The sequence below is a fragment of the Chaetodon auriga genome, chromosome 4 (assembly GCF_051107435.1).
Source record: "Chaetodon auriga isolate fChaAug3 chromosome 4, fChaAug3.hap1, whole genome shotgun sequence".
NCBI classification, from domain to species: domain Eukaryota; kingdom Metazoa; phylum Chordata; class Actinopteri; order Chaetodontiformes; family Chaetodontidae; genus Chaetodon; species Chaetodon auriga.
Window position 1 is genome coordinate 8,211,175 of NC_135077.1, and position 12,875 is coordinate 8,224,049.

Consider the following 12,875-nt stretch of genomic DNA (forward strand, 5'->3'; position numbering starts at 1 on the left):
CCAGTAATTGTAGTGATATTTAGATCCCGTATCATTGTGTTTTTCGTTTTTGTTATATACATTATTCACCGAAAAGGAGGCGAGTCTGGATCCCTCTGTGTCTAGTGGAAGAAACTGCAGTCACGTGACCGTAAACGTCAACAACGAAATGGCAGCCTCCTGTCCTGTAAATTAACACAAGGTCCAAGCTGGCAAAGGAGCGCCTCGTTATTTAACCCAAGAATCACCTTTCCGGGACGAAACCACCAGGTGTGTACTGAATATTTCGGCGGCTGCATGTGAGGGAACTTTAACGTTAGCTAGCGGCGGTGTGGAGCAGTTAATGTTCCGTCTCCCGGTGGCACGGAGCGAGCACGGAAGGATGTTGACTGTTTTCAAATGACGGAAACGCTTGCTCAGCCCACGCCTGTGTCTGCAGCCTTGTGCCCGCTATGAAAGCGCAGAGAAAAACGTTTACTTGGAGTTGTGAATTTAGAAAAATTAAATAGCAACTTTACAGACACGCCACCAGCATGCAACCACACCCTCTACTCAAACCAACGGTTGCACGCGGACTGAGTTATTGTGCATTATGGTTGGCCTATTGTGACGTGTAAATAAAACAAAAAACGTCCGACCACTGCAACCCAAGTTGTTAGTTTTGTAGTTTTTTTTAAAAAAAAAATCAGGATATCTCACTAACAACCAGTGAAATGTTTTGATATATATAGATTTAGTGTAAGATACGGAGCGCGACTGATTCATGTCATGCCAACTTGAGAACAACAATCTCCATGCGGAGTGTTCAGCCAATAGGAGAGCCCCTCGATGAGGAATGCTGCAACGTGATTGGTCCGCTTGTTGAAGCGTTTTTTACACCCATCATGGAATCTGTGTAGTGGTAATAAATTCACTGCTATATAGGTGCCTATCATCTGGCCTTTATGAGGAGATTTTTCGCAGTGAAAGTAGGTCACAGCCCTGCCAGCATCAACCACTTTGTCTATTCTTTTAATATTTAACTCCTGTGACTCCTGTTGCTTAACCAGCATGTTACAGCAGGTTAATGATCCAGGTGTGGGCTGTGACTTTGAGCTCCACGTTCACAGTCAGGTCAGTCACTGCCCAGCTCCAGTCACCTGAAGTCAGCATGGCTTCTGAAAAGTCAGGTAATCTATGGATAATCAGAGTGGGTTTGATTTACTCTTGATGAGGGAATGCCTCAGTGCTTATTTTAAAGGGTTGTTTGTTGAAATGAGTGTTTTAAATGCCTGAACAGATTCTTTTCATGTCATAAATGCCTAGGTGTGACATCCCAGCAGCTTTTATCTTGACTTTTAACATTCACCTCATTTCTTTTAAGGGTACTGTTGCTCTGTTTTTGAAAATGTGTGGTCTCAAGAAATGTGACTTCAATTTTCTGTCTTTAATTTGTGTGTCGTGCTCTGTTTCCATTCAGGTGCAGGCATGTCTCCAAAGATCACTGGAGAGCTGCTCAGACAGCTTCGCCAGGCCATGAAGAACTGTAAATATTTCTCTGAGCCCATACAGGCTTACATCATCCCCTCTGGAGATGCACACCAGGTTAGCGAGATCACACACACACAACATGCGTGTACAGCATTTATACGTGTTTACTAAAGTCACGCTAAACACGACATGACACACATGCAGAAGGTCACACTAGTGCAGCTGCTACTCCTGCTTATTTTATTTTGTGTGTGTGCTGATTCACTTCTCATCATCTCATCTGACCTTCGCAATTAATTGTAGCCCTCTGTCCACTGCTCCTCCCTTTTCCCTCTCCAGACACAAGGCATGATGTGAGAAGAGCAGCAAAGGTGGCATTTAAAATGTCTGACAGGTTGATGGCCACTCCACACTGATTGTTAAGCTGATCTCTCTCTCTCTCTCTCTCTCTCTCTCTCTCTCTCTCTCTCTCTCTCTCTCTTTCTCTCTCTCTCTCTCCCCCCCCCCCCCACACACTGTCTTTGTCTTTCTCTCTTTGCCCCAATGTCTTTCAGAGTGAATACATCGCACCCTGTGACTGCAGACGTGAATATATCTGTGGATTTAATGGCTCTGCAGGTATGTTTTGCCTGTGTGTGAGTGGCAGTGTGCATCTTAGTTGGGTAGACTAGAAGTCAAGACCTCATTTCCAAGACAACCTCGAGCAATGTGATAAATGCACGTTCAGGGTAAGCCACCCCAATCCTGACAGCTACTGTCAGGATATTTCCTGTCCCATGTAGTTAACACAGTATGATGTTACCAGAGGTGTGCTTTTCAGACGAGGTGGCCTACATTTGTAATAAATCACTGTGGGAAACTGCGCTGTTCACCTTGACATCAGCACAGTTTGAAAGGAAAGAAAGAGAGCTCCCTGTCAGACAGTTTGTTCGCTGTTGTAATTTCAGAGGCACATACCGTATACTTCTCAGAAGTGACCAAACAGCTTTAGAGTCAGCGTCTTACTGTAAAAGTTACTCACATTCTTCAAGAATGCTGGAATGTGTTTTACTTTGCGCTGTGAATCAGCGTTTCAGGGCCAGTCCTCATGCCGGTCTTCATGTCCTGGAAGATTTCAGTGTCCTGGACAAATGGGAGAAATTCCAGTCAAATATTACCTGCCATCATGAACCCTGTTTTTTGTGTGTAAATAACCAAGAGAGACAACAGTTTTTGAAATGTAATCCATGTCCATGGAAATGTCCATTTCCACACCATCAAGGTACGTCCAGCAAAAGTGTCACTGACAAGCTCAGATTTTTTATTCTTAGTGTCTGACAGCATTATGGAAAGAGTCCCTTTTTGTAAAAGAGTAAGATCTTCTTTGTTTAACCAGAAACAGCCACTGTGTCGCTCTCGCCAAAGCCACCAGAATCCATTTATAGAAACAGTAATTTCATCATCGTAAAACAGACTTCATTCAAACGCGACAGAAACAAAATGAATCTCATCAAAACTTTCTTTGTTCATCTTTCACTGTTTCAACAGTCAGTTTTTTTGCATACAAATCTTCCATATTTCTTGTGATGCATAGGTACAGCCATCGTCACAGAGCAGCACGCTGCAATGTGGACTGATGGACGATATTTCCTCCAGGCCAGTCAGCAGATGGACAACAACTGGACCCTTATGAAGATGGGTAATGTCCTACCTGATGTTTCTGTTGGACATGAAAATAATAACTGCCTCTAATATACAACGATAACAACACAATAAATAAGTAACTTTAGCATCAAACTGCTGTCGAAGCAGTGAGAGAGTCACAATGTTTGGACCTAATTTGAGAATGAAAAACAAAGATTGTTCTATTTATGTCTGCACAGGGTTTTTAAGACAAAAATAGATCTTCCGAGATGCTGCATGTTCAACACTGCTGTGAGTCAGCCATGATTTACCTCTCTGTCTCATATCCAGGGCTGAAGGAGACACCCTCTCAGGAGGACTGGCTGATCAGCATCCTGCCAGAAAACTCCAAAGTGGGAGTAGATCCTTGGATCATCGCTGCTGGTTGGTTGTGCAGTAGATCGACATTACCAGGAGGGCAGGACACATAATTACAGTCAGAGCAGTGTAAACACTGCACCTTCCCAGAATAGAGCAGGGAATATGCTCTGGGAAGGAGGTTTAAAGGTACACTATGCTGGAATTGTTGGTTAGTGCTAACGCATCATTCGAACTTGGCCATCCTCCCTGGCTCAGGTACATCACACATTGTAATGGAAAAGCTGATGCGTTTGCAAGCTAACCAAGCTAACCCTCAACACCTACCTGTCCACCAGAAAACAGGCCGATTTTGCATGGCTCTTTATTCCCATCCTCTATTTCAGCGCTCGCCAGCGGGTGAAAGCCAACCCCAGATTCACTCTCAAGTTTTGCCCACTTGGCCTTATGCCTCTCCATATTTGTGTTTTTTTCAACACTGTTTCTGCCATTTTCATGGCTTCCACTTGGCTGTGTCCTTCTTACGGTCTGGCACATGGTCGCTACCTTTTTCTAAAGTATAAAGTAACCAAAGCTGTGCACAGTGATTGGCTGGGGGCTACCACAGCAAAGTAACATACAGGCAGAAGGCTCTGCAGATAAATACACACCTACACACTTCAGAAGTGATGATTGAGAGGGATTACTTTTGTATGAACCCACATATTGTTTATTTTTAGGAAAATCCTTCATGGTATATTCTTTACGTTACAGACTTACGGAACAACTTGAATGCTTAACTCACACATTAACTGGAAGCTTTCAGGCAGGTGCACCCATGCTGGAATGATACATAGTGTTTTTGCTTCCTGTCGATCCCCGTCATCATCTTGTTAAATAAAATATGATGTTATATGTACCACTGAAGTCTTCTAATGTCACGTTTCAGACCAGTGGAAGAACATGTCCAAGGCGCTGACTGGTGCCGGCCACTCTCTGGTGGCAGTGCAGGACAACCTGATCGATGCGATCTGGACGGATCGTCCAGAAAGACCCAGCACACAGCTCCGCACCTTGGGACTAGACTACACCGGTCAGGGCAAAAACTGATTGACATCCTCATTACATTACAGTTAAAATCACAATTACAATCCTTATTCAATGCATGGTTATTTTACAGTGGATACTTTTGGACTATGTTTACTTCTTTTCGCTTTATCTGTCTTATGTTTTGCTTCCAAGATAGACAAGATTTAGGTTTCAGTTAACTGTAACTCGATATGCAGGTTTTTGAGGAACGGGAATCCAGTGCCACGTTGATGAGAATCACTGTCTTCGTGCAGGTATGTCTTGGCAAGACAAGGTCACAGCACTGCGAGCCAAGATGACGGAGAGGAAAATCAACTGGTTTGTTGCCACGGCGTTGGACGAGATCGCATGTATGGTTAATCTTTCAGAAATAGACATTGGTGCAATTACCTCTGCCAAGCACGTAATTGCACACAGTAATGGAAGTGTTGAGATGATTTCCTTTAAACAATGATATGTAGAAAATGCATGTAGATATTTCACACTTAAGCTCCGTCAGTGGAAGTGTGAAAGAAAAAAACTGTGACTGCCTCTGAGGATGTAATGTCACATTAAGATTTAGCAGTTTTTCCTTGGTGCTGTTTAAAACAAGCAGCAGCCATACCCGACGTCATGACTGTTAGATAAGTCCGTGTTGATGCATGATCACGATCCAAGGACCCAGGGATGTTCGGGTGTCCCCCTACGTGCCTGTTGGAGCACCTTGTTCACTGTGCCTAATGAGCTCTTGTTTCTGATTGTTCGGTCTGAGAGTTTGTGTTAATTAGAGTAATACTGATTTTGATTGTCATCAGGTAGCGTTCAGAGAAGAGGGTTTCGATGGGAATCCACAAAGGATGAGTGACAGTTCGCTGATAACACTGATCTTTAACACCAGATTGTACTGAGGTTTCAGCTGAAACGTAGAGATAGATGGATTTTTAAGATAACTGCACTGTTTTCAGTATTGACACGGATGGCCCAAAATAGAAGTGACCACTGATATTGTCACTGTCATTATTAAATTAGATTTCTTTAATATGATCAAACATTAATAAACTGTAATGTTCTCTTGTTTCCTTTTCTCAGGGCTTTTTAACCTCCGCGGTGCAGACATTGAGTACAACCCAGTTTTCTTCGCATATGCCATCGTGGGGATGAACACAATAAGGTAATGGGATATAGCACAATGCTGCAGTATATTGACTAGATTAGCGTTATATTAATTGCCCTCATGCTACTGACTCATGAAGGGCTACAGGAATAAATAGTGGTGATCAGCCAAGAGTCAGAATTTACAATCAGTACGCAGATTGCATGTATAGATGTACACACGGTCCAGAGTAGCAATATAACAATGCAAAAAATACTTCAATTTTACTGACCAAAAGTTATATTTTAATGACACTAAAAGTGTCATATTTTACATTTACTTTTGAGGTTAATTAAAACAATTTAAAACGTGAATCATATCCTTAAACTCACAGACACCCTAAGCTCGAGTAGGTTTGACACACATGAGGAGTTGGCCGGGTGTTTTGGTGTATTATGGTCACAATAAATGTAGGAAGAGAGCTACTCCAAAAAGTCAAGAATCATAAATAGAAAACCACACTAAATAACTCATGCTTATGTTCACTTCTTCACTGAACTTCTCTGCAGGCTTTTTGTGGACCTCAAACGTCTCTCTGATCCCGCATTGAGAAACCATCTGCAGCTGGACTCCCCGAGCAAGCCTGAGCTGAGCATCCAAACATTCCCGTACGAGTCGGTCTACACCGAGCTCCAGGCCATCTGCATGGCACGCGGCCCCAAGGACAAAGTGTGGATCTGTGACAAGGCCAGTTGTGCTCTCACACAGGTCATCCCCAAGGTGAGTTTGCATTTAGAAGACAGTTCATTGTCTCCAGCGTTCAGAGCAGAGGATGTAAAAAAACAAAGCTGGACTGAACCTCAGATTCACCTGATTGTGTCTTCCTGGTTCACGAATAGGGCTCCGCTCAGATCAGATCGAATCATCTGTATCCTCATACTTATTAAATGGCATGGCGTTTTAAGGTTGTTTCCTGCAGTTGTTTCTTAGTTTTTGTTCTCTGGTGGGAAGATAGGAACACAGGAATTCTCAAACATGCTGGTGTCCAGGTTCTGATTAAGTACATGTTATAAAATCCTTTTGTTCTAGTACATTTTTTTGTTTGTTTGTGTTAAATGAAACCTTTCCTAATATGCATCACTGGCCATATTGTACCTTGACTTCTCCTTCAACCAACAGTTCATTTACTGAACCATTTGCATAGACTAACATGCATCTAGGTGATCAGCATCAATTGTCTTTGACAGTTGGCACAATACTTTAGAAATTTGGACACATTTCATGATTTCATATCATTGATTTTTAAGATAACCTCAGCTACTCTTTTACACTGTGAACGTTTGCCCTTGTTCTATTTCAGGCCCACAGGACTCCAATCCCCTACACTCCACTCTGCCTCGCCAAGGCTGTGAAGAATGCCACTGAGATTCAAGGCATGAAAATGGCCCACGTAAGAACCTTTGCACCAGTTTACAATCTCCTTATTATTGAGTTTAGGACATCTTCATAAACTGTCTGCTTTCCCTCACAGAAAATGTTTTATATCTTCTGCACGTTTCTAAACAGATCAAGGATGCCGTTGCCCTGTGTGAGCTCTTTGCCTGGTTGGAAAAGGAGGTATTTTGATTATTTTTCTGAGGTCTGTAGCAGAAAAGAACAGATTCCTCCCGTTTGTATTCACAGGGTTCCCAGTGGAAACATAATCCAGGCTGTCAAAGTGTTCTAAATGAACGGATGTGCTTTTTAGCCCCTTTTTTTTATTATCAATTTCACCCCCGATATCATGATATCTGTGACCAGTACACCAACCCCGACCGACTTTCTCATCTTGTATTCCAGGAAACAAATCTTAAATGGTTCCTGGAAAACTCTGCTTGCACTTGACGTGCAGAAAAAGCCAGTGTTGTTTTAATTCTCTGCTTGACTTGGTGCTGCGATTATTGTTTTATAGATTCCAAAAGGCAACATGACAGAGATCTCTGCCGCTGATAAGGCAGAAGAATTTCGCAGGTGGGTTTTTTTTTTTTTTTTTGTCTTTGGAACTTATACAAATCGTTTTTCCTCGTCTGGTTGACAAGCTCATCCAGTTTAACCTTAACAGCTTTCATGCTCGAAAAAACATGTTTTGAGAGATGCTGTTTGAACCGTGTTGTGTTCGTGGCTGTTCGAGTTCTGTACTTATATCCCCCTCTGCTGGACATGGAAGGGCAGCAAGATGTCTGCTGAAGATCAGAAAATGAAGATGCTTTGTTCAGTTTCAAAACATTTTATGCTTTCAGTGTGCTGCCTTTATTGAATATGTAGTTTTGTACATAAAATGTTCCCTTTCTTAAGTCTGATGTGACTTTTTCAGTCAACAGAAAGATTTCGTTGGCCTCAGTTTCCCCACAATTTCCAGCGTTGGTCCAAACGGAGCGATCATACATTACAGGTGAGTAGGTGACTGAAACAGACTCAGGTGTGTTACACTCTTCTAACTACATTTGCAGGTTTAGACTGAGCCTTTTATCCATGACTTTCTTTTTCCTTTAGACCACTGCCTGAAACCAACAGAACCCTCACCATGAATGAAGTTTACCTGATTGACTCTGGAGCTCAATACATGTAAGTAAGATTTTTATACACATAATTTGCAGACTTATACTGTATGTTTCAGTTCAGACAGTCGTCACCTCCATGCCTGTTAGTTCTAAGAACACACAGCACTGGAGCAGTTGTTGTTTTTGTGCATTACAAGCGTACACCTTTCATTCATGCTCTGTCTGTTCCAGTGATGGAACCACAGACGTCACACGCACCATGCACTTTGGGACACCATCTGCTTTTGAGAAGGTATTGGCATGAGTATAATTGACCAGATCTGTTTGGATTATTCTTATTTTCACCTGTGAAAGTAAACTAAGACTCAGTGCAGTGTCGTTATACACTGATTGAATTTATCCCCAACATGTTTTTATTTTTTTTAGGTTATTTTTTTATATTGTTTGCTCCCTCTTTTTCCTCCAGGAATGCTTTACCTATGTGCTGAAGGGACACATCGCTGTCAGTGCTGCTGTTTTCCCCAATGGAACGAAAGGTGCTGCAATGCTTATCTTATCACTGTGTATAGTGGAAAATATAGTGTATGCTGGTATTAAACATCACATTTTTACATCAAAACATGTTCACAAAGGAGATGAACAGTAACGCTCAAATGATTCAGTCACATCCATTGTAGCTCGTCAATATGCTGCTGTTGAATCTTTTATTCTTAGTCACAGACAAAGAACAAGTTGACAGTAAACATGTAATCAGTGGCTCAAGAATAATGCAGGCATCTTGTTAGCAAGTCACTAACTAATCTTGTATTGTCAGAAATCTATTTTGTCAGGCCTAAGGAAGGACTGCAGAATTTCCAACACAAACACTGTTCAGAGAAGAAAGACACAGCGTTAAATATTAAACTTAAAGCCAATATAATTACACAACTCGACCTTTAATTATTGAATTGCCATGAGGCAATCCAATTTTAAAAGGCTGAAAGATGCGAGCAAGATCCAGCACGCCACAGAGTTAAATCTGTAAAAAACCTGAGGAGTGGTTTAGAAGATATTCCATCTGATGGAGGGAAACAGGGTAAAACATCGCCACGTCCCACTTCATCACATGACGCACTAAACTTTATTTATTCATACCTTCATGCATTAATTTTCCAGCATGTAGTGGATGGAGGGCAGAGGAGCATCCTGGCTAACTGTGAACATCAAGACATACGCAGTCAATTTTCAATTTAGAAAAATGATGTTGAAATGTTTTTGTGCAAAAGAAAAATTGGATAAAAATCAATTGATTCTTCCTTTCAACAAAATATGACATCTAGCTCTAACCCTCTGTTCCCTCTCCAGGCCACCTGTTGGATTCGTTTGCCCGTGCAGCTCTGTGGGATTCGGGGCTGGACTACCTTCACGGTACGGGCCACGGCGTGGGCTGTTTCCTCAATGTCCACGAGGGGCCCTGCGGCATCAGCTACAAGACCTTCGCTGATGAACCCCTGGAGGCCGGCATGATCGTCAGTGATGGTATGGCAGAGGGCAGGGGGTTTTCACTTTAACCAGTGAATGTTACAGAAGCAGGATGAGATAATGTCTTTTAATCCATACTGTAAATGGGGAATAAATTCCTCTGAGTTGTTATATTACAGTGCAGAAAGCTGCTGAGAAGTTTTGTTCATCTTCCTCGTGCCTCTCCTGGTGATAGTGACAGTAAAGGCAATTTAAAACAGGGCCAAAGCACTGAAAGCAATGCACACTGTGTTTGTATATTCACTCTTTGAAAGCAACAGCTGACTAGGTCAATTTCCAGTGACTCCCAAAATGACATCACTATTGGTGAGTTCCAGCGACAGGCCAGGTCTTCATCATGCACCTTAAAAAACACTTTAACATATTTTGTTGGTCCTCAGAAATTCTTATGATTTTGCAGTCTGTATTTGATTGTGTTCTAGATTTTCATCTCACTTCTCTTCCTGTTTTCCAGAACCTGGGTACTATGAAGATGGATCTTTTGGCATTCGCATTGAAAATGTTGTCCTCGTTATACCAGCTAAGCCCAAAGTAGGTCCTTTAACTGAGAATCAGACCTAATGGAAATTTAAAAATCCAGAATCGAGCTAAAGAGTGCTTTGTTTTGTTTGTGCTCTCGTCTGTGTGTTCAGTACAACTACAGAAACAGAGGCAGTCTGACATTTGAGCCCCTCACTCTGGTTCCTATCCAAGTCAAGATGATGAGCACAGAGCTGCTCACTCAGAAGGAGGTGAGGAAAATCCAGTGTGATTGTGTTTCATATTTGAAATAATGAAAGAAAAAGTCAACCTCACGACATTTGAATTGAATCTCAAATGGTTTTTATTGGTAGTGTGAAAAACACTTTAATGCAACAACACATGAAATGTAGCTTACGTAACGAGAGTTGTAGAACAAATGTGACACATAGGACCAATTTAGTTTAAGATGACCTATGTTAAAGTGATGAACTACGAATCTGAATGTGTGATAATATTCCCAGCTATTCCTATGACATTAAACACAGTCTCTTCATGGTTTGACCGCCTCTCTTCTTTGTCCTGCAGCGGGACTGGGTGAACGAGTACCACAGGCAGTGCCGGGAGGTGGTTGGGGCAGAGCTGGAGAGGCAGGGCAGGAAGGACGCACTGGAGTGGCTGATCAGAGAGACCCAGCCAATCATCTGAGGACTGACTCCTGTGCAAGCTAATCCTTTGGCCCAGGGGTACTGAACGATCAATTGTTCTGCAGTGGTAATCGTTTGTATTTTTCTCATCTTTCTCTGTGTCTCACAGTCGGCTTCTTTTGTAACGCACATCGTATCTGCAGTTTTAATAAAGATCGTTAAAGAAATCAAGAAAGAACTCTCCTGTGTTTACTCTCCAACACAATCAGCTCTGCTTGAACAACGACAGCTTCATGTGTATCTGGTGGAGTTTTGTCAGGACTTTGTGAAATGAAATCAAATCAGAGATTTTAAAATATATTATAGAGAATTTCTAAAGCACATGGACCAAATCTCTTGAACATAGAACTTTTACAGGAGCACAGCAGTGATTCAGTGCTGGAGTTTCAGGTAACTCACAAAACACAGATTAAAACAAAGAGTGGTCAAAATTGAAGGAGGAAATATTGGATTTTAGCGCCCAGTATGGGCCAAGCTTTCAAACACTGGATCCTACATATCCCATGATGCAACTCTTGTGGTCCTCACCTGGTAAACGCCCACATCTTTCCAACTTCATACCCCAGTCTGTTATGTAGGCTTTCTGTCATGAATTCATAGTCTCCAATCTTTTGCTGAGATAACCCTGATGACATCACTATGACATCATCTGGGTTAATTTGTCAGACCCTGGAGCTACAGAGGACACAATACAGCACTAAACTGAACTAATTGCCTCATTAATGGCCTGTACATGGTGACATAACATTAGATAGACACAGCTGCAGGGTCAAACCTCAGACCTTCCAGATTCCACTGTCTCTCCTGAGCCCACCTCCCACTTTCCCACCTTCTAAAGCTGCATGTAAAAAATTGGAGGGTCCAGGATGACGCCACTGTTTGGATCTTTAGCGTACTCTTGAAGCGTCAGCTGCAGCGACAGTGCAGTTTGCTCGTCTGGCTCCTGCAGGGCTGTGGTGGCCCTCTCCTCCTCTTCCTCCTTCAGTCCCACAGGCAGCGGGTTACTGTAGATGTAATAGATCCGGGAGTTGTCCTTTGCTGTCTCTGGTTTCCTAAAGAAGGCCAGAGGGTTGATGAAGCTGGTCGACCGCTTCACCGCTTTGACCGCCACGGGGTCCAGCGACTCGCCTTGGGTCACTGCACTCTCATAAACGTGGGCTCTCTTCGACTGCCTGGTGAAGAGGATGGCACTAATTGCACTGAAGGACTTGAATGTAACATCACATTGCATTTGGCTGCATTTGAATTTCCAGCAGCTTCAAAAACAGATTCATCAGGAGGATTACACTTGTCACTAAAATGTTTGCATGGAGCATTTTAAAGCATCAAAGCGTATCTGATATCTGACTCTCACCTGCTGCGGTTGTAGCAGACAGTGATGCAGTACAGGCCGGTGATGGTGAGGATACACAAGGCCAGGGCGATGATGACAATGTTAAACACTTTGAGCTCTGGGAAGAAGAAAAAAATCAAATACTCAAGCATCATTCATTCAGTTAAACTTTGCTGTGACAGTACTGTGAAATTAAAGCAATGCAGCTTATAAAAAAAGAGCACAACACACCGAACTGAGCTGTGTCCATCCCCTGCTCCTGTAGTCCCAAAGCTGCCGTCCCGTTCAGAGGGAGGCTGTCTGCCGTCATCGCTCCGTCCTGTTGGGCTCCACTCATGTTGCTGCCATCGGTTTCCAAAACCTGGACTAAAGGCTGAACCTCAAGCCTCCTCTCACTGGGTCTCAATAGAAACCATGTGATTCAAACAGCTCGACTCAGTCGCTGTGGAGACATCCCGTCTTTTGTCCCCCACTCAGTTCAAGTTGGACACCCCTCCTCATCTCCCTCCTCCCTCCCCTCTACTCCTCTTGTTTACTGCTCATTATTCTGTTCAGCGTTTTGGGGGGACACTGAGGGGAGGGAGATGCTGGCCCTTTTATACTGTTTGTAATAAGCTCTGAGTGGTGACCCAAAACCAGAGAGTTTGCTTGCTTTCAGCAGCAAAGGCCACCACTGAAAATGTGTGCGCGGAAGCAGGAACTTCATCACAGCTCATTTACCACAGGTAGTTCTCATGAGTTCTTAG

The 12,875-nt window shown here is 42.8% G+C and overlaps 2 protein-coding genes across 2 annotated transcripts; one reads left to right on the forward strand and one right to left on the reverse strand.

Moving 5' to 3' along the window:
- Window positions 1–130: 130 nt before the first annotated feature.
- xpnpep1 (X-prolyl aminopeptidase (aminopeptidase P) 1, soluble) lies at window positions 131–10,816 on the forward strand. The gene is made up of 20 exons (XM_076728396.1): window positions 131–249; window positions 1,439–1,563; window positions 2,004–2,067; window positions 3,023–3,127; window positions 3,403–3,495; window positions 4,358–4,501; window positions 4,752–4,847; window positions 5,566–5,647; window positions 6,139–6,349; window positions 6,930–7,019; window positions 7,136–7,186; window positions 7,521–7,579; window positions 7,923–8,000; window positions 8,102–8,173; window positions 8,341–8,401; window positions 8,576–8,645; window positions 9,454–9,627; window positions 10,085–10,161; window positions 10,263–10,361; window positions 10,678–10,816. Exons 2-20 carry the CDS (start codon window positions 1,447–1,449, stop codon window positions 10,795–10,797), a joined length of 1,863 nt encoding a protein of 620 aa, XP_076584511.1. The 5' UTR covers window positions 131–249; window positions 1,439–1,446; the 3' UTR covers window positions 10,798–10,816.
- LOC143319424 (uncharacterized) lies at window positions 10,436–12,557 on the reverse strand. Its single transcript, XM_076728397.1, has 3 exons — window positions 12,361–12,557; window positions 12,151–12,247; window positions 10,436–11,968 (listed from the first exon to the last, which is right to left on the reverse strand). The coding sequence occupies exons 1-3, from the start codon at window positions 12,464–12,466 to the stop codon at window positions 11,629–11,631; spliced, it is 543 nt and encodes a 180-aa protein (XP_076584512.1). The 5' UTR covers window positions 12,467–12,557; the 3' UTR covers window positions 10,436–11,628.
- Window positions 12,558–12,875: the final 318 nt, after the last annotated feature.

What these genes read in the sequence shown, in the direction of transcription:
- xpnpep1 (XM_076728396.1), top strand. Translation starts at nt 1,447, where the DNA reads ATGTCTCCAAAGATCACTGGAGAGCTGCTCAGACAGCTTCGCCAGGCC. An exon ending in TCACACAGGTCATCCCCAAG is followed by an intron (nt 6,350 to 6,929) that starts GTGAGTTTGCAT and finishes GTTCTATTTCAG; the next exon opens with GCCCACAGGACTCCAATCCC. An exon ending in AAGGCAGAAGAATTTCGCAG is followed by an intron (nt 7,580 to 7,922) that starts GTGGGTTTTTTT and finishes TGACTTTTTCAG; the next exon opens with TCAACAGAAAGATTTCGTTG.
- LOC143319424 (XM_076728397.1), bottom strand. Translation starts at nt 12,466, where the DNA reads ATGAGTGGAGCCCAACAGGACGGAGCGATGACGGCAGACAGCCTCCCT. An exon ending in GATGGACACAGCTCAGTTCG is followed by an intron (nt 12,248 to 12,360) that starts GTGTGTTGTGCT and finishes TCTTCTTCCCAG; the next exon opens with AGCTCAAAGTGTTTAACATT. An exon ending in GTCTGCTACAACCGCAGCAG is followed by an intron (nt 11,969 to 12,150) that starts GTGAGAGTCAGA and finishes CCTCTTCACCAG; the next exon opens with GCAGTCGAAGAGAGCCCACG.